This window comes from Procambarus clarkii, chromosome 57, assembly GCF_040958095.1.
Source record: "Procambarus clarkii isolate CNS0578487 chromosome 57, FALCON_Pclarkii_2.0, whole genome shotgun sequence".
NCBI classification, from domain to species: domain Eukaryota; kingdom Metazoa; phylum Arthropoda; class Malacostraca; order Decapoda; family Cambaridae; genus Procambarus; species Procambarus clarkii.
Window position 1 is genome coordinate 23,699,597 of NC_091206.1, and position 27,986 is coordinate 23,727,582.

The 27,986-nt window shown below is 51.1% G+C and overlaps 1 protein-coding gene across 6 annotated transcripts in view; it reads left to right on the plus strand.

The window, feature by feature from the left end:
• Positions 1–27,986, plus strand: part of Asap (ArfGAP domain of ASAP) — a 956,637-nt gene that overhangs the window by 483,086 nt on the left and 445,565 nt on the right. For all 6 annotated transcript variants that reach the window (XM_069306348.1, XM_069306344.1, XM_069306347.1 and 3 more), the window contains exons 3-4: positions 6,220–6,365; positions 6,589–6,744. In XM_069306348.1, coding sequence (XP_069162449.1) covers positions 6,220–6,365; positions 6,589–6,744 — 302 coding nt within the window. The remainder of the gene's footprint in view (positions 1–6,219; positions 6,366–6,588; positions 6,745–27,986) is intronic.

A 27,986-nucleotide genomic window follows, 5' to 3' on the forward strand; every position in this document is an offset into this window, starting at 1 on the left:
GTGCATCTCGTGTATCAGCAGGTGGTGCTTGCTTCCTCCTTAGAATCTGCTTGAGCCCTGGCTCTTAGATTATCTTCGCCCGTTTGTCCTTTGTTGTTTGTGGCCTCTGCAGTCGAGCAATATTTGCAAGCAGCTTCCTCCAGCTGCCACCCAATGTCTGACTTGTTGGTTCTCTGAGGGTCCCAGGTGGGTTCTTCACAAAGGGGTCGTGCCAGGGCCTGCGGTTCCACTGGTCGATGTAGGCCACAGGTGCCAGTTTCGGAGCCTTCGGTCCCGGCTGCGCCTGGTCCGTGTGGTGTTCACTCTGTGCGCAGGTGGGGTTCTCATAAGGGGCATTGACCCTTTTGCAGTTTGCCCCATTGACGGGGCAATGGGGGGAGGGGGGTTGGAAGGCTTGCTCTGTTCGCTCACTCCTGGTCTCACAATTCGTGGGCTTTTCAGGTCGTTTCTTGTGACCTGTGGTGGCGTTGGGTGGCTCCTCCTCCTTCGGGGGGTTCGGGGCTGGTGGGGCAGGCCTCTTCTCCTGCGCTTTGTCAAGTTGATTTGGAATGGATGCGCTTGGGCGTACTCAAAATGACGACGTCCCTCAGGTGGGCTTCCCGCCTGTTTCCAGTTCCGAAACGGGATTGTGCGGACCTGCGGTTCATTTTGGACTTGTCCTGTCTGAACCCAGTGGGTTTTTTGCCCCTCCTTTTGGATGACCACTCTGTTCCAGGTCCAGCTTCTGTTGGAGCCGGGTGCTTGGATGGTGTTCCTGGACCTCAAGGACGCGTATTGGCATGTCCCGATTCATCCGGGGTTCAGGGTCTGGCTCGGTTTTGTTGTGGGGCGTCAAGGTTATCACTATCGTTCTTTCGTTGTTTGAACCTAGTACCTTGCGTGTGTTTGCGTTTTTACCCGGGTCATGGTGGCTTGTCTGCGTCTCTTAGGTGTTCGGGGTGTTGGCTTACCACGACGACCGGCTGGTTTGGACTCCCAGTCAGTCCTCGTGTTTGTTCACCAGGGGTTTGGTGCTTTCCCTGCTAGCCAGGTTCGGGTTCCTGGTGAACTGGCAGAAGTCCCATCTGGTTCCCTCCCAGATTTGGACCTGGCTGAGTGTTGTGTGGGATTCTCGGACCGCTTCCTTATCTCTTCCTCCAAGAGTCTCTCCTTCGGCTGCTGTACTGAATGCGCTTGTTTCTGGGGGCTCCCAGGTCACCCAGCGGTTGCTTGAAGGTCTGCATAGGAGCCTGAACTTTGTGATAATGGTCTACCCGCCTGGTCTGGTTTGGCTCAGTTGGCTGTTCTGGTTCCTTCAGGGACGTCCCTTCTGCCCCTCTTGTGATCGCTGGGTTCGACCCCCAGGGGCCTTGCATTGGCTGATGCGTCGCAGGCTTCCTCTTCGGGTTTTTTGGGGTTCAGTGCCTTGGTGTCTACCTGAGCTCTCGCTCGACGTGTTCATGGATGGGTTGTCTCTCGGCTCTGGCTTTGTGACCAGTGCTCACCAGGCCGACCAGGGGCGATGGGGTCCGTCCTTCTGTTGGGCCCACAGCACGGTGCGGGAATTTGCGGCGGTGTGGTTTGAGCTTCAGAGGGTTCGTGTCGCCCGCGGATCGATGATCCAGCTCCGTTCGGACTGCTTCCTGGTGGTTCATTGCCTGAACCGAGGGGGGTTCGATGCGGTCCTTGGCTCTTTGGCGCTGTTTGCTTCAGGTGACTCATCTGTTGAGTTTTCGGGGTTTGACTCTCCTGGCGGCTCATGTCCGGAGAATGTCCAATGTCCTGGCGAGCGGCCTGTCCATGTTCGTTCCCCCTGTCCATGGAATGGACAGTCGATGCCGGCTCATTCAGTTGGCACTGCCAGACATTTGGGCGCCTGAAGGTGGACCTCTTCTCGTCGTCATGGTTGAGGTGTCTTCCAGTATATGTAGCGCTCTTCCCCGACCGCGAGGCCATCGGGATCGATGCCTTCCGGCAGGACTGATCGAGGTGGGGGTTCTTGTACCTCTTTCCCCCGGTTCAGCTGTTGCTCCAGGTCCTGGCTCGCTTTGAGAGTTACCAAGGGCGAGTAGTCCTTTTGGGCCCCGTGGTGGCCAGCCCAGCCATGGTTTCAGGCGCTGCTTGCCCAGTGTCTGAACCCGGAGGGTTTTTCTGCAGCTCCGTCTCTTTCAGCAGATCGGCCCGGTCCGTTACGAGACTGGTTTGCTCTTCTCCTCGAGTCTTCGCGTTTGGTATTTTTGACTCTGAGTTCATCACCATCTGTATGGTTATCAGGTGGCTTCATTGATGGTGTCCCACCTGCAGGTTTCGTCTTGGCGACAGTATGAAATTTCCTGGCGGTCCTTCCATTTCTTTTTGACTCTTCGTCGTTGTACTTTGCTTTCAATTCGGTTGGTGGTGTCCTTTCTCACTTGGTTGTTCCAGGACCATCATCTTATGCTGAATACTATTGCCTCGTATTGTGCGGAGCTGGTGGAACCGCTTCAGCTTGCTTTCGGTATAGATGTTACTTCTGCACCTTTCGCAAGCTGTCTCATGCGATGTTTCACCTCCGGCCTGCTCATGTGCCTCCTGAAATGTCCTGGTCTTTGGATAGAGTGCTCTCTCTCTCTTCTTCTCAGTTTATTGTGGCCCCTTCGGTTCAGGATTATTTTTCTAAGGTTCTTTTCCTGTTGGCATTGACCTCTGGGGATTGGGTCGGGGAGCTTCATGCTCTCTTGCGGTGCAGGGGTTTCTGCTCTTTTTGGTCGTGGTTATAGGTTTGTTCGTCTGTAGCTGTCTCCTTCTTTTCTGGCAAAAGATAAGACTGCTGCCTTCTGGAGGAGTCCTTGGGTTGTTGATGCTTGGTTGGTCAGGCCGGAGGTGCATCATGTATTGTGTCTGGTTGTGGCCCTCCACCGTTATTTGCGTGCCACGGCTTCTGTCTCCGGGTCGGTTTCTGTCTGGCTCGGCGGTTGCAGCCAGTTTTCTCGACTTTAAGTTGAGATGTGAGCACTGACCGCCTCCCAGGTAAGTCCCCTTTCTTTCCTTTTCGTCTTTGGTGAAGTAGTTCCAGGGAGCCGAAGGGGGCTTTCCCCAGAAAACCAGTGCTAAATGGAATGAAATACCATTTTCTGGTTTTTCATTACATTTAACGGGTGGCATTCTGGAGGCACCCCCCGGCAACCCTCCTTCGCTCCCTCCCCCTTCCCTCTGGTCGGCGGTTTTTGCGTGTTTTGACATCCAGCCTCAGAACTGCAGGGTGGATTGCTGGCGCAGGGATCTGGAGCTTCCCCTTCCTTCTTTCGGGGAGGGTGGGAGCTGCTCATGTGGGAGCATGCTGCACGGCTCGTGTGACGTCATGCTTGTTTGCTAGTTTTCATTTGGGGAGTTCTGTCCACTCGTTTGTCTAATTTTGTTGTTTTAACCAGAATGGGGATTTGTTTTGGGGCATTTACCTCTCTGGGTGCCTGGTCAATGGAAGATGTAGAATGCTCGAAAATCACATTTGCATTCTCTAGGCCATTGCTTCTCGTGCCTCTCTGAGGGGGCCAGGTTTTGGCTTGTGGTCCCCGGTAGGCCTAGAACTCCACCAATTTCGACTGATGCCAAAATTAGGGATAATCATATCAGCCTGGATAGCTCCGCGGAGCCTCCGGGACTCGCCTAGAAAATGGCGTTTTATTACATTCAGCGCTGTTTTTTTTTTCTTATCTGTGGCTAGTTAGCTTCAGGGAGTCGATGGGGCTCCCCCCTAGAAAACTAGCGTTGAATGTAATCAAATGCCATTTACTGGGAGAGTCCCGTAGGCTCCCTGACACCCTCCCTCCCTCCGGTCAGCAGTTTGTTACATCATGCCAAGAACTGAGGTGGTGGGTAGTCGGCTGCTTTTAGTGGTGGGGGATATGCTAATGAGTGGGAGTACTCATTGAGTGCACAGTTGTTAGTTTCTTTTCTTTCAGCAATTGTTTCTTTGCTCTTTCTAGCTGTTGGTCACAATTTTACCGGCTACGTGTTTGTTTTGGTTTGCCTATTTTTCTGGTTGCTTACACTGGTCGTTGGCAGAATATAACATACTTTAACCCTCAAACCGCTAGGGGCCCAAATGGATTCAACACCCACAGGCGCAACAACAACAAAAAATCCAAAAAATTCTTTCGTCTTATACAAGTGTTCATTTTTGTTCCCTGATCACGGAAAAAATAACAAAAAAATCGTAGGTGGCCTATTTTAGCCGCAATAGGGTAGGGAAGTTTGGCAAAAAAGGGGCGTTGACAGAGCCTTCGCCAGACGAGGTCTACTCCGCCAGAGCTGTCAGGCGGCAGTTGCCACAAATATATTGTCTAATTATTTCAATGTCTCCGATTGATTTTTGCTTAGTTTTTTTTTTTTGCAGTAATATTATTCAATATAGTGAATTGTGATATATTTATATAATAAAATGTGTGAACCATCGTTGTACTCAAAATTATGGTGTGCATATTAGTGATTCAATTATTATGTTCATAAAACAATAAACAAATAGTTTTGCTGTTGTTACACTATATACACAGGTTATATATAAGTATTTGCATGTTTTGTTCACCATAACGAACCACTAAGTTGGTCTTGTGAGTCAAAAAGCAACGAGGAGTGACCGCCACACACCAGCCAGCCATTTGTTGCCACTCCCTCACTCGCCCTCATTCTCCTCCCACAATACTGTTTTTGCATTTATTCACTATACACAGACGTTATATATAAGTATTTACATGTTTTGTTCACCATAACTGTACATCTAAGCTTGTATGGTGAGTAAAGACACGAAGACGTAGATACTCACACAGTCAGCTGGTGGTGGCCGCTCTCAAGGCCAGATGCACTAATATTTCTCCTCCAACAATATTGTTTGTGCTGTTATTACGCCGTATACACACATTATATATAAGTATCTACCTGTTTTATTCACCATACCTGTTCAAATAAACTGGTATGGTGCCCAAAGACCATAGTGGCCACCAGTAAACAACATGATAAGCCGTGCAGACGACGCATCTCCCTCACCAAAATGGTGGCTCCCAACCTACTCCTCTTGCTGTAATCTCACACTATACACAAGTTATATATAAATATCTACATTTGTGTTCACCATAGCGAACCACTAAGCTGGTATGGTGAGTGCAGTCAATAAAAGGTGGCCATACACAGTCAGAAGACGATGCCACAACCCTCCCTTCTACAGCCTTACTCACTCCCTGACAAGAGGGAGCAAGCTTAGCTTAGCTGCCAACACCCACATATCGTGTCAGCAAGGCGGACAGCCCGCCTGCTTTCATACCTCTAACTGTATTTCCCACTTCCATACTTCCCTTCACCTATGCCTCTCCTTTCTCTTTACTCAAAAAAAAAAAAAACCCTCCTCCCTCCATGGAGCACAGCGCTAAATATCATCACAATCCTGCTATTATCAGGTTCCTGGTCAGCGTTATCACAGTCCGGGGTCTTCTATAATACTATTATCGCTAAATAATAGCAGGATCATATATATTATGGCATTTGTAGGTGATGCTGTGGTCAAAAGCTGAACAGCGGTGCTGTGAGCTCGTGCTGCGTGCGCCAGCCTTGGTGGCTTGCTCATTACTGACGCTCTCACACCCAAGAATGTTTGCCTGGATTTTTTTTCTAGGTGGCATTTGGAAACTATCAGTCATGGCTGTACTATAGCTGCCCCTATTCCAGGCGGGGCGTTTAAATTATAGCGCTAGACATGAAAGCATATATAAATGATGTGCGCGGTTTCGGTTTTGTCACTGATATCATATATACATGATATGCGCGGTTTAAGGGTTAAATGTAAAGTGCTCATATGCCAATGCTCCTTGCGCCTCTCTGAGGGGGGGGGGGGGCAGCTTCTGGCTCACGGTGCCCGGTAGGCAAAAATTTCCTGTGACTGATGACCCAAACTAACAAAGCACTACCTGTATATCAGTTTGAATAGCTTCAGGGAGCCTCCGGGACTTTGCCCAGAAAATAGTGTTTCATTACATTCAGTGCTGGTTTTTTACATTGTCCAAAATGCTCTGTGTACTAATTAGTGGCTTTATGCATTGTACTTAACTTACCAATGATTCATCCATTGTTCATGTATCATTTGTCTGTACACTTGTATAAAAAATATTATTATGCAAATTTTCATCCAAAATGGTAATCAAAGCAATAATGGAGTGAGTAATGACCATGTTGACACTGTACTGCAGGTTATGAGCATTCATTGTGTTGCAGGATATGTAGGGTCTGAGGTGGACATGAGTGATGCCTTGAGGAGACTGGGGGACACCGGGGGCAGGCCAGAGGACAAGGCACTTAGCGAGGCTTTCCACAAATTCGCTGTGGTCATCAGGGAACACTCTCAGCTACTCCAACAGCTGGTAACTCATATACCTGACACATGAAATTTGAACAAACCAGTAATATATATTTATGAATTTATCCATTTGCTCTTAATATCAAATATATTGATGTGTATATGCTTAAGTCAAGTGCCATGAAATTTCTTTATCTTTTTATATACAGTGCTAATTTTTTTTTTTTGTCATTTATCATTTTGAAGTTTATTTATAATTCAAGATTTTTAATGACTGCTGTTTTCAGATTACAAATCAACGGAATAATTTGCTACATCCTCTAGACAGTGTTTTGAAGGGAGACCTTAAGGGTGTCAAGGGAGACCTCAAACAACCTTTTGAGAAGGCTGCTAAAGTTTATGATGCCAAGTTTGCAAAGATTGAGAAGGAAATGAAACAACAAGTAAGCCATATTATTAAATCATTGAAATATAAATTTTTGAAGTATTTATCAAAGTATTGTATTCTTAATTAGATTGTTTCTGGGGGAGCCCCGTCGGCTCCCCAGAGCTTTACCAGGCTGATATGCTAATATCAGACTTTGGCATCAGTCATGTGTATGGAGTTCTAAGGCCTACTGGGGACCACGGCCAGAACCTGGCCCCCCTCAGAGAGGCAAGGGAAGCAATGGCCTATAGAAACCCCCGTGTGGTTGGAAGCATTCTATGTCTGCCATCGACTAGGTCAAGCATCCAGAAAGGTAAGCATTCCAAAACAAACCCCTATTCTGGTGAAAATTGCTACCTAAAGCCGAACTAGTGGACAGAACTCCTCAACAGAAAACAAGCAAACTAGTATGACGTCACATGTCACCGCGCCGCTGTCTGCGCAGCTCCCCCCTCCCCGGGAGGGGAAAAGGGGAGCCCCAGACCTCCCACGCCGGCTATCCACCCATCAGTTCTTCGGCTGATGCTATAGGCACCGGTTATGTGCTCTGGCTCCAGTAGTTGTTTCAGCACTGTACCTGGAGTGTGGTGTCTGTCTTCTAGGTGGTGCGTGAGCCGGGAGTGATTCTCCAGTACTCGGGCTGCATGCGCTTAGGGTTCCCTTCCCTAGGTGCCCTGTAAGTACTGCCCTTGGGGCTTGGGGCCACCTTCCACAAGTTCCTTGGGTCCTGCCCCTGCTAGGCCGTTTACTGCTTGGTTTTCGGCCGCTCTTTGTGTGCTCGGGTGTTCTGTCTCCCTTATTCGCCTTAGAGTAAGGGGCTGTTTTGCACTGGTGGGGCGCAGGGTACTGTGCAGCTTGTCTTTACCAATCATGGCAGCCGGCTCTGTTCCGCTTGGGTACGCTGTCCTCTTGCGGGGTCTTCTTTTTCTTTTTGTTTATCTGCCTGGTGGGGGGGTGGGGGTCTGCCTTTGTTCTTGCCCCTTGTGTCCCTTGTGTTCTGAGTATTTTCTGGTGGTACCCGCTGCTAGGTCCCCCGTGAGTGTACACATCCTGGGGGTTCAGCTCTTAGAAAGTTGTTTGGTAGCTTTGGGTGCCAGTTAGCAGCACCCTGCCTGGGATTACCTGAGCGCGAGTCCTCTTATAGTAAACGCTCAGGACCCTGGGAAACCCCTGGGAGCGCGCAGGTCTGATGGATGTGACCCCAGAGTCCCCCCTTGCTTCCAGCGAGTTTGAGGGTTGCTCTCGCCCTTTGTCTCTGGGTGACTCTGTTTTGCCTCCGTCTGCTGCCTGTGGTGTCGGTGACACCTTCGACCCGGAGTCCTGTGAGTTTGGTTGCTCGTTGTGTGGCTCGGTTACCCAGTTGTGCTGACTAAGTGCGTGCGGGCAGCAGGGGCATTGCACTTTGAGCCTTGGTGGTTGCAACGCTTTCGTGGTTTACTTCCCGGGAGCCCCGGGGCTGCCCCGTTTTGGTTCGTGTTGGGACTTGGGAGTGTTGGTTGCTTCGGTTCCTTCCACGCCCCCTTGTCTTTCCCCTGGATCCTCCTTCCTGCCTGCATCCGGTTCCTTACCGTCTGTAGGTTCGGGGCGGGGTTTGCTGGTGTTGAGACTTGGGCAGTCTCAGGGAATTTCCCTTCCGGGGTAGTGACGGGGGCATTTGAGCCTGTTCCTCCAGCCGTGTTGTAAGAGTCTGCCATTGGGCTCCCTTCCTTAGTGTTTTCGCGGCTGCCCCGGTTTTCTGGTACGGCTGGGGTTTGGGGGGATGGTTCGGCCCCGGGGCCTGTCATGTAGGTTCCTGGGGCTGGGGAGGGGCTGACTTGGGGGGCCTTGGCCCTGTAGGACCCCGTGGGTTTTTTTTAATCCCCCTCTAGGTGGGGCTTGTGGTTACGCGGAGTGGGGTCTTTCCTCCCCACTCGCCGTACGTGCTGTTGGGCGTTCGGCCCCTCCCTGGGCTCAGTTCCTTGGCCTTTGAGTCGGTTGGTTGGTTCAACCTGTGGGTGGATGTTTCCTCCCACCCTTTTTGGGACGGTGTTTTCGTCATGTTTCCCCGTTCTTGGGGTTCTACGTGAATTCTGGTCTCGGGTGCACCTGCGCCTTTGTGTGCCTTTGGGACTAGTGTTGGCTTTTCTGTGTTCTCGAGGGTTCGGGAAGGTTTTCGCTATTTCCCGCGTTATTAGAACGTCTGTCGGCTCCTCGTCCTTGTCGCCGTTTTGGGCTACTTGCGGTTGGGCTGCTTGTGGCCAGTGGCCCGGCTTGGGCTACTTTTGGCCCGGTTGGGCTATTTCTGGGCCGGTTGGGCTATTTGTGGGCCGGTTGGGCTACTAGTGGGCCGGTTGGGCTACTAGTGGGCCGGTTGGGCTACTCGTGGGCCGGTTGGGCTACTCGTGGGCCGGTTGGGCTACTCGTGGGCCGGTTGGGCTACTCGTGGGCCGGTTGGGCTACTCGTGGGCCGGTTGGGCTACTCGTGGGCCGGTTGGGCTACTCGTGGGCCGGTTGGGCTACTCGTGGGCCGGTTGGGCTACTCGTGGGCCAGTTGGGCTACTCGTGGGCCGGTTGGGTACCTTTTTGGGCTCTGTCTTCGCTTCGTTGGCTGGTTTTATTGTTCCTGCTTCCTCTTTTGGCTACTGTTCTAGTGCAGTAGTCCTGGTTGGCGCCTTCCAGCAGAGAGGGTTGTGCGGTTCGGCCAGTGTGTCATGCGCATGCACAGTGGAGTTTGTTTTCGTCTGGGCGGTGTGTTTCAGTGCTGGCGTTTGGTGCCCTTTTTGCTGAAGTGCTTCGCCTCTCGCTCTTCTCCCCTCGCTCTTCTCCCTTGCTGCGGTATGTGCCCCTTCACTCCGGGGGTGTCCTGGTTTCCAGTTGTGGGGAGGCCGCCGAGGTTTTCCCTGTGTCATGGGTGTGGGCCGCCTCCTTCGCCTCTACCCTGCTCTCCTGCAGGTCCGGCTCTGGCGGTGCTCCCTGGTTCTTCTGGGCACGGTTGAGTCGTGTCATATTCATGCCACCGTTCCCCAGGTGTGTTTCTGTGGTCTGGCGTCTTTTGGCTGGGCGCTGGATGTGGTGTTGTTTATATACCCATCTTTATTTAGGTATATTTTGTACGACTGAGACCGTTCGCACACCAGTGACTGTCCCTTTTTTTCAACCCTTCCTGTCCCACTCATGTGCATGTCCAACCCATGCTAGTCATTCAGAGGACCCACCTTTTTTCGTGTTATGAGGTGAGGGGGTTGTGGTGTTGGTTCTGTACTCACCTGGTAGGGCTCCTGGCTGTGCTTGCAGGGTTTGAGCTCTGGCTCTTGGGTCCCGCCTAACTGGTAGAACTTGCGGGATAGTACCAGTGGAGTGCAGTGGTGCTATAGGCACAATAGGGGAACACTGTATAACCATCAGAGGTCTGCGGTTGTTACACGACCTCCTTGCGAGCATATGCCTTATTGCTGGTACGTCCGTGGACTTCCGGGGCACATTAGCCTGTTTTCGAATAGAAGTTCCGGCCCATCCTGGTTGTGGGGGTATGTGGGCCTGCGGGCCGCTCCAAGCAGCTGCCTGGTGGGCCTCCCTCTGGCCGGTCTAGCCTGGCCTTGGGCTTGGAGTGTAAATGGGCTCCCAATACCCCATCCAGCGGGTATCGAGCGGGGTTTCTCCGCCATTCGTTGCCTGGTGTGCAGGTTTCTGGGCCTGCTGGGTTCTGTCGTGTCTCCGTTGGCCCTGTCTGGGGACTGCCTGCTCCATTCTGCCTTTGCAGATGCGAGTTGCTATTTACATGTTGCTGTGGTGCCTGTTGCTGCTACTGCATGTGTGCATTGGTACCGTGTTTCGCGGTGGCGTGTCCTTGTTCCTGTGTCTGGTTGTGGTGTGGCACTTTGCTGCTGTTTTGTGCCTAAGGTTTGTGTATGGGGGTTTGCTTGTAGTTTTTCATGGTCTTCGGGTCCCTGGTTTGGCCCTCTCATGTGCGTGGGGTTTTTCTGTCCCTGCCTGATTGACCACCCCTGGTTGTTTTCCTTTTTTTTTTTTTTTTTTGAGCTTCTGCCCTTTCGTCCTGTCTCTCCCCAATCGTTTTCCTTGCATCTCCTTTGGTCGGTTTTGCCTGCACTTGCTGCTATGTTGGGGGCGTGGTCGATTTCCACCGCTTCATTTTCTTGTACATTCCCTTGTTTCCTCCTCTGCCGCAGGGGTGTTCTACGTGTGTTCCTTGGCTTCTTGGGCGTTTTTCAGCCTGTGTCCTGTGGTGTGCTTCGTTGTCTCGGTCTTTTGCAGTTGCTCGTACCCTTTGGTTCGGGTACTGTTTTCTGGCGGCAACCTTTCTGCCTTCTTTGGTTTCCTGGTTTGCCCTGCCAGTTGGTTTTTCGGGGTCTTGCGATGTCTCGCGTCGGACCCATTGTTTCTGAACTCCTGGTGGGCTTGCTTGCTTTGGGGAGTTTTTCTGTTCGGCAGATGTTCCATCTCCTTGTGCCGCCTGGGTTTCGGTGGTCGCGCCCGAGATCTTCCCGCGGCTCCGCCTTTTCCTGAGCTTGGAGGGGCCTTGTCGGGGCTGCTTACATTCTGCCTTGCGGTCTCGCCTCCGGTTGGTGGTCGGGTGGCTTCGTGGTAGGTGTCCCACCTGCGTACTTCTCTTGGTGGCAGTATGGGGTATTTTGGCGGTCCTTCCTTTTCCTGTCCCTTCTTAGGTCGTTACTCTAGTTAGCGTCGGCTTGGTTTTCTGGTGGGGTTGGGGGCCCGTCGTTTTGCCACATACTGTCGCCTCTTTTCGTGCAGTGCTGGCGGAGCCGCTTTGGCTTGCTTTCGGTCTTGGTGTTGCTTCTGCACTGTTAGTAAGCTGTCTCGTGCGTCGTTTCACCTCCGGCCTGTTCGTGCGCCCCTTGCACTATCCTGGTCTCTGGTCAGCGTGCTCTGTCTTCTCCTTGGTTGGTAGTGCCCCTTTGGTTCCAGTTTGTTTTTCGTAGGCTCTTTTTTCCTTTTGGCATTTGCCTCTTGGGGTCGGGTCGCTGAGTTTTCTTGCTCCTTCGGTTTTAGTGTTTTGGTTGTTCGGTGGCAGCAGTCTCCATCTTTTCTGGCATGGGGGTGGGGCTGCTGCGTTCTGGAGGGGTCCATGGTTTGTTGGTGCTTCGTTGGTCGGGCCGGGGGTGTGTCGTGTTTTGTGTTCAGTGGCGGCCCTCCGCTGTTGTTTGCGTGCCACGGCGTCTGTGTCCGGAGCGCGTTTTGCGTTGATCCGGTTCTGTTCTTCCTGGTTCGTGGGTGATGGTGTCCCGGGTTGTCAGCCGTGTTCTTGCGGCTCAGCTGCCTGTGTTCTTTCCTCGTGCCCATGGCGTTCGTGGCTTCGCTGCTCTCGCTGCCGTCTGGGCGACGTGTCCTAGCAGTCTTTCGGGCATGGATCTTTGGTGTTCGTTCGGGGGCCTTGCTGCTCGTTGTTCTCGTGTTGTTTCCAGGACTTTTTGGGGCTGTGGTGCCTTGGGTTGGCGTTTGCTGCCGGTTGTCTCGCTTCCGTGGGGGATGCGTGGTACCCGCCTCCCAGTTCCGTCCCTTTGACCTTCCTCTGTGGGTAGTTAGCTCCGGGGAGCCGACGGGGCTCCCCCCCAGAAAACCAACGTTGAATGTAATGAAACGCCATTTTCTGGGTGAAACCCGGAGGCTCCCCGGCAACCCCTCCCTCCCTCCGGTCGGCGGTTTTTCGCGTTTTGACATCCAGCCTCAGAACTGATGGGTGGATAGCCGACGTGGGAGGTCTTGGGCTCCCCCTTCCCTCTCGGGGAGGGGGGAGCTGCGCACACAGCAGCGCGGTGACGTGTGACGTCATACTAGTTTGCTTGTTTTCTGTTCAGGAGTTCTGTCCACTAGTTCGGCTTTAGGTAGCAATTTTCACCTGAATAGGGGTTTGTTTTGGAATGCTTACCTTTCTGGATGCTTGACCCGGTCAATGGCAGACATAGAATGATTCCAACCACACGGGGGTTTCTATAGGCCATTGCTACCCTTGCCTCTCTGAGGGGGCCAGGTTCTGGCCGTGGTCCTCGGTAGGCTTTAGAACTCCATACACATGACTGATGCCAAAGTCTGACATTAGCATATCAGCCTGGTAAAGCTCTGGGGAGCCTCCGCGTCTCACCCAGAAAATGGCGTTTCATTACATTCAACGCCGGTTTTTTATTAAGCCCCTTTTTCTGGGGATAGCCCCATCGGCTTCCCGGAGCTTTCCAGGCATGATATGCTAATGTCAGACTTTGGCATCAGTCGTGTATGGAGTTCTGTGGGCCTACTGGGGACCACGAGTCAGAAGCTGGACCCCTCAGATGAGACAAGGGGAGCAATGGCCTATAGAAACCTTCGTGGGGTTGGAAGCATTCTATGTCTGCCATCGACTGGGTCAGGCACCCAGAAAGGTAAGCATCCCAAAACAAACTCATATTCTGGTGAAAATTGCTACCAAAAGCCGAACAAGTGGATAGAACTCCCCAAAAGAAACAAGCAAACGAGCATGACGTCACATGTTGCCGCACTGCTGTCTGCGCAGCTTTCCCGTCCCTGGGAGGGGGCAGAGGGAACCCCAGACCCCCACACCGGCTATCCACCCTTCAGTTCTAAGGCTGATGCTATAGGTAGTGTCGGAGAAATGGAATTATTCACAGAAACATGCTGGAGCCTGTCAGTAAGGTAGGACTGAAGGTATTGCAGAGAGTGACCTCTGACTCCATAATGATGTAATTTAAGAAGAAGGTTTTGGTGGTTGACAGTGTCAGAAGCCTTACATACGTCCACAAATAACCCAACATGGAACTCATTTTTATCAAGAGCTGCATGTATCAAGTTAATTATACTAATAAGTGTTTTTTTGGGTCTGAAGCCATATTGATAAGAGCTTAGTATATTGTGTTTGGCAAGATAAGAGTAAAGCTGCTTGTAGATTAGCTTTTCAAAAATTTTGACAAGTTTGGCAGAATTGATATAGGTCTGAAGTTGTTGACATCAGTGAGATACCACGTTTATGGACTTGGGTTACAATTGCTTTTCTGGGGGGAGCCCCGTCGGCTCCCCGGAGCTATCCCAGGCTGATATGCTAATGTCAGACTTTGGCATCAGTCATGTGTATGGAGTTCTTAGGCCTACCGGGGACCACGGCCAGAACCGGGCCCCCTCAGAGAGGCAAGGGGAGCAATGGCCTATAGAAGCCCCCGTGTAGTTGGAAGCATTCTATGTCTGCCATCGACCGGAACAGGCACCCAGAAAGGTAAGCGCCCCAAAACAAACCCCTATTCTGGTTAAAATTGCTACCTAATACCGAACTAGTGGATAGAACTCCCCAACCGAAAACAAGCAAATTAGTGTGACGTCACACACTGCCGCGCCGCTGTCTGCGCAGCTCCCCCCTCCCCGGGAGGGGGAAGGGGGAGCCCCAGACCCCCCGCGCCGGCTACCCACACCTCAGTTCTTGAGGCTGATGCTATGGGCGATGGTCGTGTGCTCTGGCTCCGGTGTCGCTACTGCACTGTGCTTTGAGTGTGGTGTTAGTTTTGTGGGTGCGAGAGCCAGGAGTTATCTTCAGTACTCGGGCTGCATGCGCCTAGGGCTGCCTTCCCTAGGTGCCCTGTAAGTACTGCCCTTGGGGCTTGGGGCCACCTTCCACAGGCTCCTCGGGGTCTGCCTCTGCTGGTCCGTTTTACCTTTCGGTTTTTCGGCCGCCTGTTGGGCTCTTGGGTGTTCTGTTCTCCCTTGTTACCGGCAGGTAAGAGGCAGTTTGCACTGGTAGGGGCGCAGGGTGCTGCTCAGCTTGTAATTCCCGACATCGCGGCCGGCTCTGTTCCTTGGGGTTCGCTGTCCTCTTGCGGGGTTTTGCTTTTCTTTTTGTTTTTGCCAGGTGGGGGGTTCTGTCATTTTATTCAGTTTGTTTTTGCCCTTCCACTGTTCTCCTCGGTGGCGCCCCCTGCTAGGTCCCCGTGAGTGTACACGTCCCTGGGGTTCAGCTTTAGAAGTTTGCTTGGTAGTTTTGGGCGCCGGTTTGCAGCACCCTGCCTGGGACTACCTGAGCGCGAGTCCTCTTAAAGTAAACGCTCAGGACCCTGGGAATCCCCTAGGGGGCGCGTGGGTCCGATGGATGTGACCCCGGAGTCCCCACTCGCTGTGTGCGAGTTTGAGGGTTGCTCGGTCCCCTTGTCTCAGGGTGACCCTCATTGTTTTTGCCTCTGCCACGCTGCCTGTTGGGTCGGTGATACTTTCGACCCTGAGTCCTGTGAGTGTTGCTGCTTGCTTGTGACTCAATTTACCCAATCCTCTGATGATTCTATTCGGGTACAGGCGGCACGTGCGTTGCAGTCTAGGTTTCGTCTGTTGCAACGCGCTCGGTTGGTTGCTTCCCCGGATGCCCCAGGGCTTCCCCGCTTTGCTTTTCGAGACCCGGACTTGGAGGTGGGGGTCGCTTCGATCCTGGTTCAGTCCGCACCTCCTCGTCCTTCCCCTTCTGTTCGTTCTGGTCCCCCGCCCCTGCTTCCGGCCCCGAAGCGTCTGAGGGTTTCGGGGTCGGAGCAGGGGTTACTTGATCTCGAGACTCGGGCAGCTTCGGGGGTTGCCCCTTCCGGGGGGGCGGCAGAGGCATTCGAGTCTTGTCTCCCGGCCGAAGCTTCAGGGTCTGACCAGTGGGCCCCCCTTCCTCCAGCTTTTCCGGCTGCTCCGTCCTTGTCTTGTGGGGTCGGGGCTTGGGGAGAGGACTCGGCCTCGGGTCCTGTGGTGACGGACCTCGAGGCTGGGGAGGGGCTGACTTGGGGGCCTTGGGCCCCGCTGGACCCCGCCTGGGTTTTTCTTCCCACTGAGCGGGGCTTATTGTTACAAGGAGTGGGGTTTTCTTTCCCCCCCTCTGCGTACGAGTTGGATTTGGTGTCGGCCCCTCCCCGGGTACGGTTCCGTGTTCCCCCAGGTACGTCGGTTCCGTCCTTCCGGAGGTTTTCGGCTTCTCGCATCCAACCTGGTGTGGTGCGAGCGGCCTTTGCAGCTTACCTCCTGCGTGACCCGGATTATGCCTCGGAAATGGATCCGTCCACGTTCAGGTTTGGGACTTCGTTCCCTTTCTGGCTCCGTTACGAGGTTCCGGAGTCATCCTGGCTAGCAGACTGCCCCTTGTTTGGTCTGGATTCCTGGCATTCCTTCTGTCGTTCCCGCACGCTGGAGTGGCGGGAAGCTTCCACGGTGCTTCAGGTTTTCCTGGGGGGTGAACTTGAGTACCTGAATGAGTGCTTGTTTGCCCCTGCCCTTCCCCGCGATGTGGGCGTTATTCAGCTCCATGTGCAGGTTCCCTCCCTTTCGGCGGCGCTCGTGGCGGAGGACTTGCGCGTTCGGGGCCTTTTGTGTTCGGCCTTACGGTTCTTTTCCCTCCTGGAGCTGTCTTCGGATTGGCTCGTGGAGGATGTGGGGACGCTTGGGTCCGTCCCGGGGTCCGGCACCTTGTCCTCGGCTGCGCGTTCGTCGGCTGCCTTGTTGAAGCTGTTCACGCCGATTTTGCGGGATGCGGTTTCCCTGTTCTATACTTCCCGTCTCGCGTGTCGGCAGGCGGTGCTGGGTTCCTCCGTGGAATCTGCTTGGGCTCTGGCTCTTAGGCGTTCTTCCCCTTTTTGTCCTCTCCTGTTTGGGGAGTCGGCCGTGGCGCAGTTTATTCAGGCTGCGTCGGCGGCTTGTCGTCCGATGTCGGACTTGTTGGTTTTCCGGGGGTCCCGGGGTGGGTCTTCCCGGAAAGGTCGTGCCAGGGCTCGGGGTTCCTCTCGTCGTGATAGGCCTCTGGTGTCAGGTTTGGGGTTGGCTCCTCCTGCGGACCCTCCCTCGTCTGGTCGGCGCGGTGTTCGCGCTGTGCGGGGTTCTGGGTCTCGTAAGGGTCGCCGGCCCTTTCGCGGTTTGCCCCTTTGACGGGGCGATGGGGGGGCGGCTTGCGCTGTTCGCCCGCGCCTGGTCCCACGATTCGTGGGCCTTTCGGGTCGTGTCTCGCGGCCTGCGGTGGCGTTGGGTGGCCCCTCCCCCCTTTGGGGGGTCGGGGCTGGCGGGGCAGGCTTCTTCCCCTGCGCTCTGTCGAGTCGTCTTGGAGTGGGTACGCTTGGGCGTCGTCGAAACGACGTCGTCCCTCAGATGGGTTTCCCGTCTGTTTCCGGTTCCGAAACGGGACTGCGCGGACCTGCGGTTCATTCTGGACTTGTCCCGTCTGAACCCCTGGGTTCATTGCCCCTCCTTTCGGATGTCTACGCTGTCTCAGGTTCGGCTCCTCTTGGAGCCGGGTGCTTGGATGGTGTCCCTGGACCTCCGGGACGCTTATTGGCATGTCCCGATTCATCCGCGGTTCAGGGACTGGCTCGGTTTTGTAGTGGGGCGTCTGAGTTACCGCTTTCGTTGTCTCCCGTTCGGGTTGAACCTGGCACCTCGCGTGTTCACACGCCTTACACGGGTTGTGGTGGCTCGTTTGCGTCTCCTAGGTGTTCGGGTGTTGGCCTACCTCGACGACTGGCTGGTTTGGGCTCCCAGCCAGTCAGCTTGCTTGCTAGCCAGGGATTTGGTTCTTTCCCAGCTCGCCGGGTTCGGGTTCTTGGTGAACTGGAGGAAGTCCCATCTGGTTCCCTCTCAGGTTCGGACTTGGCTGGGTCTCGTGTGGGACTCTCGGACCGCCTCCTTGTCTCTCCCTCCGGAGTCTCTCCTGCGGCTGCGGTCCCGCCTTCGTCTGTTTCTGGAGGGCCCTCGGGTCACCCGGCGGTTGCTCGAGGGGCTGTGCGGGAGCCTGAACTTCGCGATGGTGGTCTACCCGCCGGGTCGGGTTTGGCTTCGACGGCTGTTCTGGTTCCTTCGGGGTTCCCCCTTCCGCCTCTCTCGCGATCGCAGAGTTCGACCCCCGGGGGCCTTGCGTCGGTTGCTGCGTCACCGGCTTCCTCTTCGGGTTTTTCGGGGTTCAGTGCCTTGGCGCCTACCCGAGCCCTCGCTCGATGTGTACACGGATGCGTCGTCTCTCGGCTGGGGTTTTGTGACCAGTGCTCACCAGGCCGGCCAGGGGCGTTGGGATCCGTCCTTCCGTCGAGCTCACAGTACGGTGCGGGAGTTCGCGGCAGTGTGGTTTGCTCTGGGGAGGATTCGGGTGGCCCGCGGATCGACGATTCGGCTCCATTCGGACTGCTCTCCGGTGGTTCATTGCCTGAACCGCGGGGGTTCGATGCGGTCCTTGTCTCTTTGGGGTTGGTCGCTTCGGGTGACTCGTCTGCTGAGTTCTCGGGGTTTGGCTCTCCTGGCGGTTCACGTACGGGGCGTGTCCAACGTCTTGGCCGACTCCCTGTCTCGCTTCGTTCCCCTCTCCACGGAGTGGACGGTCGACGACGAGTCCTTCCGTTGGCTTTGCCAGACGTTCGGGCGCCCCGAAGTGGACCTCTTCGCGTCGGCGTGGTCGCGGCGTCTTCCCGTTTATGCGGCGCCCTTCCCCGATTGCGAGGCCGTCGGGGTCGATGCCTTTCGGCTCGACTGGTCGAGGTGGGGGTTCCTGTACCTCTTTCCCCCAGTTCGGCTGTTGCTCCAGGTCCTGACTCGCTTAGAGACTTACCGGGGGAGAGTTGTCCTTCTGGCCCCTTGGTGGCCGGCCCAGCCTTGGTTTCAGGCGCTGGTTGCTCGGTGTCCGAACCCGAGGGTTTTCCCGCGGCTCCGCCTCTTTCAGCAGATCGGGCCGGTACGTCACGTAGCTGGTTCGATCTTCTCCTCGAGTCTTCGCGTATGGTTTTTTTGACTCGAGTCTATCATCATCTCTATGGTGATCAGGTGGCCTCCTTGTTGGTGTCCCACCTGAGGGCTTCTTCTCGGCGGCAGTATGAAGTTTCCTGGCGGTCCTTCCGTTTCTTTTTGCGTCTTCGTCGTGTTAGCTCCTTGTCTGTTCGGGTGGTCTTGTCCTTCCTCTCGTGGTTGTTTCAGGACCGTCATCTTATGCCTAACACTGTCGCTTCGTATCGTGCGGCGCTGGCGGAGCCGCTTCAGCTTGCTTTCGGTATCGATGTTACGTCTGCGCCGTTTCGCAAGCTGTCTCGTGCATTGTTTCACCTCCGGCCTGCTCATGCGTCGCCTGAGCCGTCCAGGTCTTTGGACAGAGTGCTCGCTTTCCTCTCATCTCCTCGTTTCGTTGTGGCCCCTTCGGTCCAGGATTGTTTTTCCAAGGCACTTTTCTTGTTGGCTTTGGCCTCTGGGGGTCGGGTAGGGGAGCTTCATGCTCTCCTCCGGCGCAGGGGTTTCTGCTCTTTTGGTCGTGGTGATAGTTTTGTTCGTTTGCAGCCGTCTCCTTCTTTTCTGGCGAAGAATGAGACTGCTGCGTTCCGGAGGGGTCCATGGGTGGTTGATGCTTGGTTGGTCAGGCCGGGGGTGCATCATGTTTTGTGTCCGGTTGCGGCGCTTCGCCGTTATTTGCGCGCCACAGCTTCTGTGTCCGGGGACGCGCTGTGGGTTGATCCGGTTTCCCTTCTTCCCTGTTCGCGGGTTCGGGTCTCTCAGGTCGTCCGCAGGGTTATTAGGTCTAGCCAGCCTGCGGTCTATCCCCGTGCCCATGACGTTCGTAAGTTCGCGGCTCTTGCTGCCGTCTTTGGGAATATGTCTTGGTTTGATATTCGGGCGCGGGGATTTTGGCGGTCGAACAGGGTCCTGGCTGCTCGTTACCTTGTGAATGTCCCTGGCCCTCGTCGGGCCTGTGTTGCTTTGGGTCGGCGGTTGCAGCCAGTTGTCTCGGCTTCGAGTTGAGGGGTGAGCGACGACCGCCTCCCGGGTAAGTCCCTCTTTTTCTGTCTGTGGGTAGTTAGCTCCGGGGAGCCGACGGGGCTCCCCCCAGAAAACCAGCGTTGAATGTAATGAAACGCCATTTTCTGGGTGAGTCCCGGAGGCTCCCCGGCATCCCTCCCTCCCTCCGGTCGGCGGTTTTTCGCGTTTTTGACATCCAGCCTCAAGAACTGAGGTGTGGGTAGCCGGCGCGGGGGGTCTGGGGCTCCCCCTTCCCCCTCCCGGGGAGGGGGGAGCTGCGCAGACAGCGGCGCGGCAGTGTGTGACGTCACACTAATTTGCTTGTTTTCGGTTGGGGAGTTCTATCCACTAGTTCGGTATTAGGTAGCAATTTTAACCAGAATAGGGGTTTGTTTTGGGGCGCTTACCTTTCTGGGTGCCTGTTCTGGTCGATGGCAGACATAGAATGCTTCCAACTACACGGGGGCTTCTATAGGCCATTGCTCCCCTTGCCTCTCTGAGGGGGCCCGGTTCTGGCCGTGGTCCCCGGTAGGCCTAAGAACTCCATACACATGACTGATGCCAAAGTCTGACATTAGCATATCAGCCTGGGATAGCTCCGGGGAGCCTCCGGGACTCACCCAGAAAATGGCGTTTCATTACATTCAACGCTGGTTTTTTTAGAATATCTGGAAAAGTTTGGAGTTCAAGTGACTTGTTGTAGAGCAATGCAATGGCAGGGGCTAGAGATCTGGAGGCTTTTCTGTAGATTAGAGTTGGTATCTCTGCAAGGGCACTAGACTTGGTCTAAAGGGAAAGGATTACCTCATTTACATCAGTGGAATTACCGGGTGTTAGGTACAGAGACTGTGGATAGTTACCTGCAAGATAGTCCTGAACATTAGTACTGGAAGATGGAATATCATTAGCAAGGGATGACCCAATGGATGAGAAGAACCTATTGAATTCAATAGCTGTATCAGTGGGTGAAAGCAGACCATCGTTATTGGACAGGATTATTGGTTTGTTATTTAAAATCTTTTTTGATTCCAATATTTGTGAAAGTATGCTCCATGTTTTCTTGATGTTGCCCTTTGAGTAAATTTATCTTCGCAGTATTTAATTTTGGCTCTTCTAATTATTTTAGATAGTAATGATGAGTAATTCTTTGAAAGTTCTTTGGAGACGATACCTAACCTATACTTCTTCTCAAGTTCATGTTTTTTATTAATAGATTTAAGTATCCCCTTTATAAGCCAAGGATTGTTTAGCCTTTTAGTTGACTTGTTTCGTTAGCATAGGACAGTGGGTGTTATAAAGGCTGAGAGTTTTTTGAAGAAATGATTGCACTGCTAAGTTGATGGCTGATAGTAAAATGCCATTTTCTGGGTGAGACCCGGAGGCTCCCTGTTTTTTTAAAGTTTTTTGACGCCCAGCCTCAGAACTTAATGGTGGATAGCCAGCACAGGGGGTCTGATGCTCCCCCTTCCCCCTCCCGGGAAGGGGGGAGCTGCGCAGACAGCGGCGTGGCAATGTGTGACGGCATGCTTGTTTGCTTGTTTCTTTAGGGGAGTTCTATCCACTTGTTTGGCTTTTAGTAGCAATATTCACCAGAATATGGGTTTGTTTTGGGATGCTTACCTTTCTGGGTGCTTGACCCGGTCGATGGCAGATTTAGAATGCTTCCAACCACACGGGGGTGTCTATAGGCCATTGCTTCCCATGCCTCTCTGAGGGGGCCAGGTTCTGGCTCGTGGTCCCCGGTAGGCCCACAGAACTCCATACACATGACTGATGCCAAAGTATGACATTAGCATATCATGCCTGGAAAGCTCTGGGGAGCCTCCGGGTCTTGCCCAGAAAATGTCGTTTCATTACATTCAAGTTTTTTTTTTTTTTTTTTTTTTTTTAGTAAGTAAGTTTTGTAACATCTAATAATGATTTTTTTCATAAAAAAAGATACAAAAAATTTATATGTTGTAAGAAATGTTCACCATCTCTGAATATGAAGACTGAATATGGGTGCCTGATTGATAATACCTTAATAGTTGATTGTTACTATTTATATACCCGTTAAACTTTTTAAGAACCATTTATTAGGTTATTTATTAACATTTACCATTAATGTTAAATATTGTAAAGTAAACACAAATACAGTAGTCTATTTAACAAATCATTGTTACCAGAGTTAATTCTACCTACTTCAATTTTTCCCATGTAGATATTTATCTTGTAGACTCCTTAGCCCCTATCATTACTACCAATATCTGGCCCCCGGCCAGGCTTGGGGAGTAGTAGTACTCCCAGAACCCCATCCAGGTACTATACCAATGGTTGGCAGTATTTATCATTCTGATCTAGCATTTCAAGGGTCCGAAGTTTGATCCCTGCTGAAGTTTGATTTGAGGACACACTGTTCTTTCAAGTTTGGTTTAACCACTGTGCTACACCAACCGAGAAAACTCGGTCGGTGGGAAACTGCGCCAACCGAGAAAACGCACGCACGGTTAGTTGTGTATGAGATGGGTACATGAGGCCTTCAGTGAGCGGCGGCCATTTTGAAAAAAAAATCCCAGAATGCCCCAGGCTCGAGGGTAGCCTTAGTACTGATTGAGCAACCATGGCTGATGTACACGTCTCCGACTCCCAATCGCCTGTGGGATGCGCTGTTGCAAGACCGCTTTCTCTAGGGGAGATAAACACTTTATTGTTTGAAGATGAAGTGGAATATTATATTGAAGTCCCAAGGACTGATAGTCATAACACAAGGATCCGATGGAAGTGAAACAGATGAAGATGATACAGTGAGGGCGTATCATTCAGGACGAGCGGCATGCACAGTGGTGCATCACAGGTCATTGCCCTTGCCAGTATTATCCCCATCACCACCACCTCCCATTTTTGAGGAAAGTGATACTGTTGAGTCATTTTCTGGGTTTAGTGACGCTGCTTCTGATAAAAGTACTGTAGCATAGATGAGCCAAGTGATAGCAGCTTCTGTCGCGGTGTTACCAGGTGCAGATTTGCTGTCTCAGCAGGTTGTCCTGCCAAGTGCCACCATGTGTCCCCCCATGACGACACTGATGACAGTGTTGCCTCTACATCTACTTTCCCTGCTCGCCCTACTAGTAGATTAGGTAGAAAACTCCAACTACTCCCCAAAGGAGATTTAGTGCAAGAAAACGCACCCATAGTGGAGTCACTCGTGTCGGTGCTACAAGGAGAATGGGTGAATTTGTGTGGGAGGACTGTGATATTTTTGTACCATACAAACCTCAATTTGATCATATTGATGTGGGGGTTGCACCCACGTTCCCGTACACAGGTGATGACATGACGGAAAAGGAATATTTTCTTGCATATTTTGATGAGCAGTTTATGCAACATCTTGTTTCTAAAAGCAACATGTATGCAGGCAACTTGTTGAAAGTAGCATATTAGACTTCAAGCATAATATGTTGGAAGGACACCACCATGGATGAGCTGTGTGTGTGTTCTTTGCTCTGTGTATGCTCATGAAACATTGTGAAGCATGATTATTGGAACAAAGAATGTACTGTTCCAACACCTGTGTTCAACAAGTACATGTCACAAAACATGTACTTGTTGTCTTGGGAGTCAGAGAACTTGTTGAACACAGTGCATAGTTTGCACAGTGTACAGTGCATCGGCATCTCTGATTCCAAACTGGAAGTCGTTCACGACTTCGTGTACCTGGGCTCCACAATCTCCGACTCCCTCTCTCTTGATACGGAGCTAAACAAACGCATCGGTAAGGCATCTACTACCATGTCCAGACTGACAAAGAGAGTGTGGGCCAACAATAGGCTAACTGAGTATACTAAGATTCAGGTTTACAGAGCCTGTGTCCTGAGCACTCTTCTTTATGGCAGTGAGTCTTGAACACTCCGCGCCCATCAGGAAAGACAGCGGAATGCCTACCACATGTGCTGCCTCCGACACATCTTGGACATCACCTGGCAGGACAAGGTGACAAACAACAACTCTTGGGGGGAGCAAGAATCACCAGCATGTACACAATGCTGAAACAGAGACGAATGCGCTGGCTCGGGCACGTTGTGCGAATGGGCGATGGCAGAATCCCCAAGGATCTCCTGTATGGAGAGCTGATGCAGGGAAAGCGTCCAACAGGCAAGCCCCAGCTACAGTACAAAGACGTATGCAAGAGGGACCAGAAAGCCATGGACGTCGATCTTGCTATATGAGAGACACTGGCTGCAGACCGTTCAGCCTGGGGGCAGTCTGTTCAAAGAGGTCTCTCCAAGTTCGAGGAGTCACTTGCCAAGGAATCGGAGGCAAAGAGACAGAGAAGGAAAGCCGGTAGCCAGGAAGACAGACCAGAATTGGACTTCATTTGTGCTCGGTGTGGGATGGACTGCCACTCTCAGATTGGCCTCATCAGTCACACCAGACGCTGCACCAGGGTTGACAACCAGGGCGCAACTCCATAGTCTCCCGAGACTGAAGGATGCCTACTACTACAGTGCATAGTTTGACCAGAGTGCATAGTTTGCAAGAACTCGTTACAAAAAAAAGCAAGGAAGCGAAAATCTGTATGTACCATATGCGTCGAGTGCAAAGTCCCGCTCTGTCTCATGGACGGCTTCTTTAAATATCACTCGCTTGCTAAGTACTAAGAGTGTAATACAGTGTGTTACTTTGTAAATAGTGTGTGAAACTGTATATAATGTATTATTAGTAAATGTGGAACAAGTAATATTGCGACAATAAACATTTATTGAGGACACATTAGTAACACATGTATCACAGTTCCATGGAACATTATGAACATTATATTTTATATACATTGTCAGAACACATGTATGCATCAGATACGACACGAAAAAAACATTAGAAAGCATTGAAAATACATAGAAATAATATTTGTAAATATAATTGTGGCAACTCGTGGGTCTGGAATGGCCCACATGACCGTGTCTGGGAGCTTCACACATGAGCGACCAGCCCATGGTGGCATCACAGCGCACCTTGTCCACACCCCTACGGCCAAAGTAAGTGGAATTTTATATTTATTTTTACATAGACATACTCTGGGAAGAGAATTTATCATTTTACAAAGAAAAAAGAATTTTTTGGGAACACTTGATTTCATGCGCACAAGGGGAATGTCATAATAAACTCGGCGCATCACAGTGGTTAACCACTACACTGTGCAGAATGCCAATTGGCAATTGTAGGTATATTGTAGGATTCAAGACTAGCACGCAGTGACTGGGTACGAGATAGATGCCCGAGGCCCGGTGCCCGAGACCCCTCAACAGCCTGGTTGATACCTGGATCAACTAGGCTGTGATTCACATGTCGGGCTGTGAGCGGCCACTTCAAACAGCCTGGTTGACCAGACCAGCAACGAGGAGGCCTGGTCAATAACTGGACCGGGGGAATGCTAAGCCCCGGAAACACTTCAAGATAACTTCAAGGTAAGCCTCCAGTGATACCTGCTTGATGTGGTTCTGGAAGTTCTTCTACTCCCCAAGCCTGGCCCAAGGCCAGGCTTGACTTGTAAGAGCTTGGTCAGAGCTTGGTCCACCAGGCTGTAGCTTGGAGCAGCCCGCAGGCCCACGTATCCACCACAGCATAGTTGGGCCGGCACTTCTTTTAGAAAACATTCTAGTTTTCTCTTGAAGATGTTCACGGTTGTTCTGGCAATATTTCTTATGCTCGCTGGGAGGATGTTGAACAACTGTGAACATCTGATGTTTATACAGTGTTCTCTGATAGTGTTTATGGCACCCCTGCTCTTCATTGGCTCTATTCTGCTTTTTCTTCCACATCGTTCACTCTAGTACGCTGTTATTTTACTGTGTAGATTTGGTACCTGACCCTCCAGTATTTTCCATGTGTATATTATTTAATATCTCTCTTATTGCCTTTCTGGTGAATACATTTGGAGAGCTTTGAGACGATCCCAATAATTTAGGTGCTTTATTGCATCTATGCATACCATATACAGTGGTACCTCGGAATATGAGTGTCCCTGTATGCGAGTTTTCGGAATATGAGTGTCCATGTATACGAGTTTTTCGGAATACGAGCAGGATTTGCTCGGAAAATATACATCGGAATACGAGCATTGCCTCGGAAGACGAAGATGTTGATATGCGTACAGGCCGACTAGCACGTGGTGGCACGGATATTGCGCCTCAGTTTACCAGTGCCTCACGCCCAGTGACTATCCCGCCTGAATTCTTCACGAGGATTTACAATTTTTGGTCGGATTTTTGCCCATTTGAGCATAAAAGTTTTTATTATGTCTCTCGCCATGGATCCCAAGAAAGCCAGTGGTAAGGTTCAACCTAAGAAAATAGTTGAGTAGGGGCAGTAGAGGATGTCCCTTCTTCATTAAGAAAATGTGTGAAGTATGGGAAGAACTGCAAAGTTTTGTTGAAAAAACTCGCCCAGATAAGGCTGTAGCAGGCCGTTGCATTGACCTTTTAAATGACAATGTGATGTCTTACTACAGACAAGTGTTAAAATGTAAGGAAAAACAAGTGTCTTTAGACAGATTCTTAGTAAGACAAGCAAGTCCTAGTGGTATGCAGGCAAAATGTGCCAGTGTGTGCACACCAGTGAAGTCCTCACTGCCTGATGTTATAATGGAAGAGGACTCCCCTTCCAAACAGTAACACATCTCCTCCTCCCTCCTCCTCACCATCTTCCATACACCAACAGCAGTCATCAGCAAGGGTAAGTAATAACTTAAACATACTTTTGTAGTGTAGATTTAGATGAATTAGGTATAATATTTAGTTTGAAGTGAGGTTTTTGGGTAGTCAGGAACAGATTAATTCATTTCCCATTATTTCTTATGGGGAAATTAGCTTTGGTTTACGAGTTTTCGGATTACGAGCTGTCTCCTGGAACGGATTAAACTCTTAAACTGAGGTACCTTCTGTATGTTTTCTGTATTCCCTCTATTTCAGCAATCTCTCCTGCTGTGAAGAGTGAAGCGAGTACCAAGCAGTACACAAGACAGGACAGCACAAGTGATTTGAATAGTACAACTATTGTGATGGGATCCCTGAATTTGAACATTTTCATAATCCATTCTATCATTTTTCTGGCTGATGTAATATTTGCTTGGTTATGCTCCCTAAATGATAGATCATCAGACATCATTATTCCCAAATTCTAAACACTTTCACACTGTCATGATGCAGTAGTGCGTCAAACATTTAGTAGACGAATGTGCGGGAATGATGCATCCACGCGGCAAAAAGTAATATATTTGCTAAAGTTCAGGTTTGTATCAAATTTTTTGGGGACTGGTGCCAATGTCTTCCCATTTTCCATGATGGGGCATGTGGTACCCAGGTGGCGCTACCCACACGGTAGGCCTATTGTTTTCGTGCCACGCTAGTGACTGGATTAGCCTCCCCTCCCCTCCCAAATGTGTGAACATTCCGGCTATTTTCCTTGGCTATATTTTGTAGTGCGGCTTTAAAAACTATTTGCATTTACTCCAAAATGGATAGTGATCAAGAACAGAGCCATTCCATGAAGAAATCGGCGAAAGTAACACTTCGGAGAGAGAAGCTAAGTAGTGTTCGCCAAAAGTACAGTAGGGCAAAACTTGCACCCTCAAAATTCCAAGCTGTATTTGATGATTTATCTGATAGAGAAACTGTTGATAGTGACAGTGATTTAGATAGTGAATTCAATGAAACAGAAACAGCTGATGATGATGAATTTGAAAGTGAGGGGTGTGAGGATTCTGATGTTCAGACTGCCACACGTGCACGGCATGGTATTGGAACTTGTACTACACATACCACACATACCCCACCAACATGTTCTGATGATGCCTGGTCTACTGACAATACTCTACCCTTTGTAGACAGTTTTACAGGAATACCAGGCTTGACTTGTCCTGTATCTAGCACTCTTCTGGGATTTGTACAATTATTTTTTATGCAAAGTTTGATGAAATTTATGATCTATGAGACAAACTTTTATGCTACCAAAATGAATGCACCAACTGTGACCAACACAAGCAGTAGATGGGAACTAGTTAGTGTAAAAGAAACTTCCTGATTTTGGGGACTGGCAATTTTGATGGGTATTTGCGCGTTGACAAGAATTGTTATGTATTGGCAAACAGATAAATTTTGGCATGTACCTTGTTTCAATACTTTTATGACTTCTAAATGATATGAATTCATTTGAAAGTATTTGCATATTTATAACAATAATGCCACTCCAAAAGACAATCCAGACAGACTAATCAAAGTTAGAACAGTCATGCAATATCTCGCACCACACCTGATTTTTCAGGCATTCCTCTGTACAGAAATTGTAGCAGACGTGTGGAAAAAGGCTAACATAGTTCCAATCTACAAAAGTGGCAGCAGGGAAGACCTCCTCAATTATAGACCTGTATCATTGACAAGTGTAATAGTGAAAATATTGGAAAAAATAATAAAAACTAATTGGGTAGAACACCTGGAGAGAAATGATATAATATCAGACAGACAGTATGGTTTTCGATCTGGAAGATCCGGTGTCTCGAATTCACTCAGTTTCTAT